The sequence below is a fragment of the Cynara cardunculus genome (genome assembly GCF_001531365.2).
Source record: "Cynara cardunculus var. scolymus isolate 2C chromosome LG 11, CcrdV1, whole genome shotgun sequence".
Taxonomy (NCBI): Eukaryota; Viridiplantae; Streptophyta; class Magnoliopsida; order Asterales; family Asteraceae; genus Cynara; species Cynara cardunculus.
Genome location: NC_037538.1, coordinates 17259009 through 17266906, shown reverse-complemented (window position 1 = coordinate 17266906; position 7898 = coordinate 17259009). Strand labels below are relative to the sequence as shown.

Below are 7898 nucleotides of genomic sequence, written 5' to 3'. Positions count from 1 at the left end.
CCTCATGAAGTCAATTTATCGACTTCTTCGGATCAAATCGAAGAGCTACATGTTGAACAAGGGCAAGAATTAGTTCCAAAAGATGAATCCCATCCCATAAATCTCAGTGATTCACCATGATTCTCGATGTTTCTTGATGGTTCATCACAGATTGAAGCCATCGATGAGGGCAAAGAGGAACAAAAAGTGAAGGTTAAAATGGAATAATGGGTTTTTGTTAGATGAGGGCAAAGAGGAACAAAAAGTGAAGGTTAAAATGGAATAATGGGTTTTTGTTAGATGAGGGTTAAAATGGTAATTTATTGTCATTCAGAAAACAGTTACCAAACAACATTATTGTATTCAGCACTTAACCATTCTGACCCTCTTAACCATTCTGACCTCTTAACCATTCTGTACTAAATCATTAAGTAACTACCAAACAGCCCCTAACCCCAAAATATATAGTATATATATAAATAAATAATTATAAAAGTATAAATCTTAAATATTAAAAATATTTTTTCACAATATATATATATATAATAATATAATTAAGTAAAAAATTATTCAATATTGGACTCATTTCGAAGATATTAACGAGACGATTATAATGATGTAACTTGTCAAAATAAAAATGTATTTTTTAAACATGTTTTAATTGATATACGATTATGTATATTAATTTGATAAAAGTTTAAAATGAAACATTTAAAAGTAAAGGACGTAAAGTAAATTAATTAACTAATTATAGGGGTATAAATGTGAGGGGTGAGTGTATGTGAGAAGAGCATAGGGTGAAAAAGTGATATAAATGGTATATTGGTCATTTAGTATTTTAAGACTTTTGTTAAATTTGTTTTATAAGATAGTATAGATAATTGGACATAATAGAACAAGTAAAATAACCAATTTACTCATAATGAGTTGTTTATATATTTTGATTAATTTATTTAATTTTAATATAATAATGATTTTTTATAACAAAATATATCATTAGAAAGTTTTTGTCAAAACAATTATAATAACACCAAAAGGAAAAGCTTATGTAGTTTCCAATTTCCATTTTATCCATTTTCTACATTATTTATTATTACTAGTTGTATACCAGCGCAATGCGGCGGGATGTAGAAAAGCATGATAATCCTTTAATTAGTGGTGCAAAATCCAATTTGTGGATCTGTAAGATGTTTTCTAGCATCATTGTAATTTTTTTTATCATATTATGAAAATGTTAAAATTAACCTAAGATACATTTAGTTGACAAAAACAATCGACGGTCAGGTCACTCTTAATATGAAAAGAAAAATCTAGGAGACCGTACACCAAACGCTTACCCGGATAAACACTTACCAAGTCAGATTACTTTACCGAATGAATATGATTGGACCAAGAATCTTACCCAGTAAGTGACAAGGCAAAGATCGACAGGCTTACCCAGTAAATGAAGATCATCAACCATCAAAGGATTCTTATTGATCTTGGTTCAAAATACACTGACAAATGCAATAAAATCCCCCTTAAAGAAACAAAGCATGGTTGAAGAAGCAACCAACACATAACAAATGTATCCATATATAATATCAAAAATCCAAAACTTGAGTCAAAAATCATGCATCAATAGATAATATCAAAAATCCAAAACTTGAGTCATTACAAGGACGAATTCAACATTATCAAACTAACAAGTGTGTGCCCCCGTTAACAAAGAACAATAAAAAGCTACCCTAAACAACTCAACTTGTAATTTGTAACCAAAACAACTTCTGATTAAGAAAGACACCATAATAAAAAAAAGCAACAATGGATTACTTGATCAGTTGCCCTTCCTCCATAAGAAGCATCCTTCGGTGAGCCTGGCACGGCCACCCGTTGGTTGGCACAAGAAATTCTGGCAGTTTCCACATACCACCACAGTATAACAAAAACAGTTGTTCTGTTATCATAAATATAACAAAAATTTAGAAAAATTAAATAGAACATCATAGAAAAAGGGCACAAGGTGAAGCACAAAACACTAAACGTAAAAAGAAAATTTATACGAATACTCGCATGTTGAAACAACCTTGGCACTTAACATCCTGCACCAGTGTTCAGAGGATTTGTTGGATTTCAAGATATCAAAGTTTAACAATAAACAAAAATTCATCAAGATATCAAAGTATAACATGAAAACAAAAAGCAATAGAACATAGTAAAAGAGACATAATGGGTACCATGAAGAAAGAGTTCGGAGACTGAACAAGACATTTTAGCTTGTGCTTCCTCTTCTCCAACTCTATAGAGCTCCAATTAACAGCAAACCAAGACACATCATTCTAAAACTATTCAACTCCATTATACATAGATGTATACCAATCTTCTCCTATAGATTATCAAAATTTTATACCTTCAATAATGAGTCATGATTTGACTGCAATCACTAATGACGCTGTTTCATCTAAATCCTTCTATATATGTCCATTATGGTAAACTGATCCACACACATATTGATAACAAATGAAACCATCCATATCCCTTCCATACAGTGTAAGTAAGGGCATTCACAAAATTCTGATCAAGTAAATATCAAAACAACCAATTGATATCAAGTAATAGGTACTATGTAGCCACTCAAATCTCCATCAAACAGGTCTCAAAAGGTTGCAACTCAAATTGAGGACAAAGATTATTTCACAAAACATGGAATGAATGTCACTATGTAAAGGAAATCGAATAGGCTAAACCAGAAAGAAACTCTAGAAACTCTTTCTATGAGAAGCAAAACTAAATAAAACCTCATGTACATAACATACTTTAAAGCTATAGCAACCTCAAGGGTTAATGGGTACCTGAAGTTCATGTAGAAGGTTTCCCCATGTTGTTTCCACTATGGATCATTCAGGGCAGTGAAAGTTAATCGAACAAAAGAGAGAAATCAAGGTAATCAAAGAGATGTAGGAAAAATCAAGTTCAAACAAACAAAAAACAAAAGCGAAAGCTTGATATGAATTGTATGATCAGAAAATCAGAAAATCAAAGAAAACCTACTACCTGATTTATGTCTTCGTTGAGAGGAGCAATAGGAGGAGTGATAATCTTGGAATCGTCAAGAGTATGAATAGTAGCCTGAACGTGAATCGTCATCTTGGAAGAAAGAGTCGTTGCAAATTGTCTTGGGAAAATAAAGAGTCTGCATCTGAGTTGTAATATACAAATAAAAAATCAATGCAAGTGCAACCTAAAAAATAAAATTTTGTGTTTTGAACAAAATAAAATTATCAATTCAAATGAATCTATCACAATCACCATTATTCTAAAAATCCCAGACTTGAAAAAAAAAATGTAACTAAAGTTGGTCCTAAAATTTAGAAATATGGTTGTGTTCAGAAGATGGGATCCTGTTTGGTGTCATTCTAAAATGTCTTAAATTGGATTTGGATTGTAACAATTTTTGCTTAATCAAAGAGTAGTAAATCCATGGCAGAAAGACTTTATAAGATCTTGATAATCTGCAGCAGCATATGTAGTAAAAACATCAAAATTACAAGCAATTATAGGCTTCAATATCACATTCCATTTTACAATAAAACATATTAGACTTAGACTTCAATGATACAAAATCCAATACCAAACACTCTGGACAGCACATAAACTGCTTGACAGATATGTTGTAGCCATAAAAGGAGCAAAATTAGAACAAAGCAATCTTATTTAATACATATCCTGCAAGTTACATTTTAAATGCAAGTCCTAGACATATTAGCAGTCACATGGGCTAATTGTAATATAAACTAACATTTGTTTATCAATTAAACAAAAGAACTCTCATCCCATCATGCTCTAAATTCTTTTTTATTTATTTTAATGGACAAAATGGCAACAATATAATTCTAAAAGGTATTGTTAAGCTTTTTGTACAGTGAGGTATAAAACTTATACCATGTCATAGATCTATGAAAAGATATATATATATATATATATATATATCACTGTGCAAAAAACTTATAGATACATATATAGGATTAGGTTCAGGTGAGACCATCAGGTTTTCGTAAGACCACATTTTAAACTTAAAAGTACAAAACTGAGATCAACTTCATTGTGAATCTAAGTTGCAGCATATGCGTCCACATGCACATCCTTGTTTGGGTATAAGGGATGTGTGAGCAATGGTTCAACCCAAATATAAGATATCCTTAGTCAACAAATAATATAAGCTGAAATGTACCTCCTAGACAATTCTCTGAAACAAATATATTTAAAGAAACAAATAGCCATAAATTGGTTAACTGAAATACCCATTTGAAGATCCCACCATGGAACCAAAAACTCGAGCTTGTTATGCTTCTTCTTGCATACTTGCCATTCTAATAACCTTAAATTGCTTGAAGCAGTCAATCCCCTCCCCCTGAAAATCCACCAAGAATTTACTTGAAACATACATAAATACGTTCGACCGTATGTATAGAATATATATACATCATTCATAGAGATAATTACTTGAGCAAATGAACCAATGATCAATATCCGAAGCAAGAGGGAAAACAGAATAAGCATGGACAAACTGAGCAATTCTATATGGGTTTATCCTAAAGGTCTCTGGATCAAAGCCAATATTCCTGAAATGTTAAAGACTCTTTGTTAGAAATATGTTCTTGATTTAGATAAAAAAGTAAATGGAGCAATGTTTCAAATGTAAATTACCCAAGACGGTTGAGTTGCTTCCACAATATGCTTACAAATATATTGGATTTATTTTTCAGATCTACAACCGGAAACATCTCGTCTAGCTCATTGGCTCTTCATATAAGCTTTCCATATGAATCAGACAATGATAAAACGCGATGAAAATTAATCTTTACATTCTTTTAACTCTCTGGACAAAGAAACATATTCTAAAAAAACTCACATTTCGAGAAGCTTCAGGTCTCGTGCTGGATTTGGAATTGAATTCCATTCCAATCCCGCGGTTTTTTAAAGAAAAATTTTGGAACTAAAATCCAGGGTTTCAAATAAATCCCACAAACATTGGATTATAAGATTCACGAAACCTACATTTCGAAAAGCTTCAGGGTTATTGGGGGATCAAGAAATTTGAAGATCAACTATTGGTGGGGCTAAGAAGAACAAAAACATCATACTCTTCTGTTATGTTTTCCTGTAAGAAACCTGAAAATTATACATCTATGAAGTGATATGGATTCAAAGTACCCAAACAATAACAAACATCTAAAAAGTTCACTGCCAAAGGAAAATTTTGAAAATTTTGAAAAAAACAACTTGCAATTGAGATTAGAAAGTTGAAAAGTAAAACCCATGGTGTCTAGAAAACTAAAAATGCAATGGGTTAAAACCATTTTGGGGAGAATCATCTTTTGCAGCAGAATGAGCCAAAWTACAACCRATAAACCCTAAACCACAAAAGTGAAATCAAACCCTAACCCAAAAGAAAACTCAAAGAACAACATATAAAGAAATACAACTGATAAAACCCTACAACACATAAAAAATTACCTCGATTGAAATAGTGATGGAACTTGGAAGGAGCAATGAATCGGTTGAGGAGCGATATCAATAAGAACCCAAACCTATTTCTAATCATATTTGAATTAACCGAGTGCTTGAATCGCCATTTTGGGGAATCAAATCGTTGCTTTTGGGAAGGAAACCATCATAGGTGCTGCATATAGGAGCGATAATTGTGTCTTGGGAAGATAATCTTATCTGGATGTTAGATATAGCATCGCTAAGTTGTACATTGTGCATAAAAGTATAAATAAGGGTATTTTGGTCATTTATAAATTTAAGACTTTAAGACTTTTATAGAATTTGCTTTATAAGGTAGTATAGATTAATATATAATAAATTACATAAATTAATTAAAATATAGAAACCGTATAAAAATAATATTTTGAGGACAGTAAAATGAAAGTTTAAAAAACATAAAATACAATAAATAAAATTTAAAGAATGAATAAAATGTAAAAAGAAAACCTATTTGATGTCTTATAAAAAACTAAGTTTTACTTTAAGGTTATATTAATAAAATATAAGTTTGTTCTACCTTCTTCCACTATGTTCTATAGGATATGAGTGAAACATGCATGCTTCACTTTATTCTTGTTTGTTCCACATAAAATTCTTATCAAACATAAAACATATATCCCTATTCTCTTCTGTCTTATCCAATATGTGCACCTAGCGTATGGATAATCAGAGTGAAATTAGAAGTCATTATTTACCATTGAAGGTGGATTGTTTGTCAAAACTTGAAATCAATAAATACACAATGACATATAAATCGTTGAAATAAGCATCTTCTAAAGTATTTAATTAGTATTGAGCATGAGAAAGAATGTAGAAGACAATAAAAAAACCATTTAGTTTTAAAAATAAGCTTAAATTATATAAAATAAAATATAATAATCTTTTTTTATATTAAATTTTTGCTAAATACCAACATACATCCACATCTTTAGACTTTTATTGCTAGTTGGCCTCTATATGACTTGATAGAGACAAATCCAAAGGACCTAAATTATTAATAAATGCTATTAATTATTTTACATATTATAATAATTAATTACATTATATACAATGTTCCTGTAAAGTTTTTGTTTATTATATACATTGAAACCTTCAAAATATCAATAATGGTTCAACTCAAGCAATTATAAGTGATGTCTTTTTCAAGTTTTGTGTAATTAAAAATTATAATTTACATATTGCATTGGGAAAATCATTTGTGTCAATTTATTAATATTTAGTTTTGTATTGCCCTTCGGTTGATATATCTTATGAAATGATCAAATTATCTGATATAAGTGTTGGGTTATATTTCTAGAGAAGTTAGTCGGTATACAATCTCATAATCTCTAAGATGATTAATAAACTTTTGACTTAGATTCGACCGAAGTAATTTTATCTTTTTTATCAAGTTGATTCTCTACTTCATTTTGAAACTCCTTGAATATTTAAAAGCATTCAGATTTATTCTTCACTTGGTAAAAACATAGCCATATCTATTGAAGTCCTCAGTAAAGGTTATGAAGTAGCGATGATCGTTTCTTGTGACAGAATAGAAAGACTCACATACATCAGTTTGAATGACTCCTTACCGTTCTGTTGCCCTTTTGGGTTCGCCTTTAATAGGCGCCTTTGTCATCTTGCTTAATAAACAAGATTCACATGTATCATATGAATCATCGCATGATTCCAACATTTTGTCCTCCTGGAGTTTGGGTATGAGTTTCTTGTTTATATGTCCAAGATGACAATGCCACAAGTAAGTCTAATTTAAGCTCTATTATTCGTTTATTGTTTGCGTTATATATTGGTTCATAATTACAATCATTTTGCATATCAATTTCATAAATACCATTGTGTGGTTTGGCCACAAAATATACAACATTGTTAAGCTAAGCATAAATTTATTACTTAAGGTAAACATAAATGCAGTTTGCTGTAATTGAGAAAATGAAACTATATTCCTAGAGTAAGATAATTTGGCAGCTTCATTCATATGTGCCTTGAGTAATAGCAACTACATTAGCTACATTGCCCATCCTCAGTTCCAATTGGCTTGTTTGCGGGAGAGATAAGATACAGATTTTATCTAAACAATCAAAGATAACACACAAATTACAGATAGCAAGAAGAAAAGACTTGCTACAAGAAATATGTTAAGAAATATTGTGCTCCTCACTTGTTAAAGTGGAAGTCTTTCTCTTAGAAAGAGAGTATAAAAAGAGGAGTATCTTCTTGGGTAAGATCTTCAAGGCGAAGATGATTGGATATAGGTTAGAGAGTATAACTGAGAAGAGAGAACTATTCAGCTATTTATACACATTGCATTAAATGCAATATTTAGAAGGTACAAAGCATGTGGCAGCTTTAAGAAGAAAGCTTGTCCTTTGTTGTAGTATATAGTCTTTTGG

At 30.7% G+C, this 7898-nt stretch overlaps 1 protein-coding gene across 3 annotated transcripts; it reads right to left on the bottom strand.

The window, feature by feature from the left end:
• Window positions 1–1577: 1577 nt before the first annotated feature.
• LOC112521594 lies at window positions 1578–5660 on the bottom strand. 3 transcript variants are annotated; one of them, XR_003070092.1, is made up of 7 exons: window positions 5476–5660; window positions 4666–4772; window positions 4462–4580; window positions 4260–4369; window positions 3013–3157; window positions 2811–2848; window positions 1578–1915 (listed from the first exon to the last, which is right to left on the bottom strand). XR_003070092.1 is itself a non-coding variant. In XM_025130539.1 (6 exons), exons 3-6 carry the CDS (start codon window positions 4277–4279, stop codon window positions 1750–1752), a joined length of 369 nt encoding a protein of 122 aa, XP_024986307.1. In that variant the 5' UTR covers window positions 4280–4369; window positions 4462–4580; window positions 5476–5652; the 3' UTR covers window positions 1578–1749. The 3 variants fall into 3 exon arrangements, 2 of the variants coding, with proteins under 2 accessions (XP_024986307.1, XP_024986308.1); XM_025130539.1 differs by lacking the exon at window positions 4666–4772 and having other exon boundaries at window positions 5476–5652; XM_025130540.1 differs by lacking the exons at window positions 4462–4580; window positions 4666–4772 and having other exon boundaries at window positions 5476–5652.
• Window positions 5661–7898: the final 2238 nt, after the last annotated feature.

Bases quoted from the DNA above. Each gene is read 5' to 3' on its own strand.
- LOC112521594 (XM_025130539.1), bottom strand. From the start codon at position 4,279: ATGGTGGGATCTTCAAATGG. The intron at 3,158-4,259 runs GTATTTCAGTTA...ATTACAACTCAG, and splicing joins ATGGTGGGATCTTCAAATGG to ATGCAGACTCTTTATTTTCC. The intron at 2,849-3,012 runs GTAGTAGGTTTT...AATGATCCATAG, and splicing joins TCAACGAAGACATAAATCAG to TGGAAACAACATGGGGAAAC.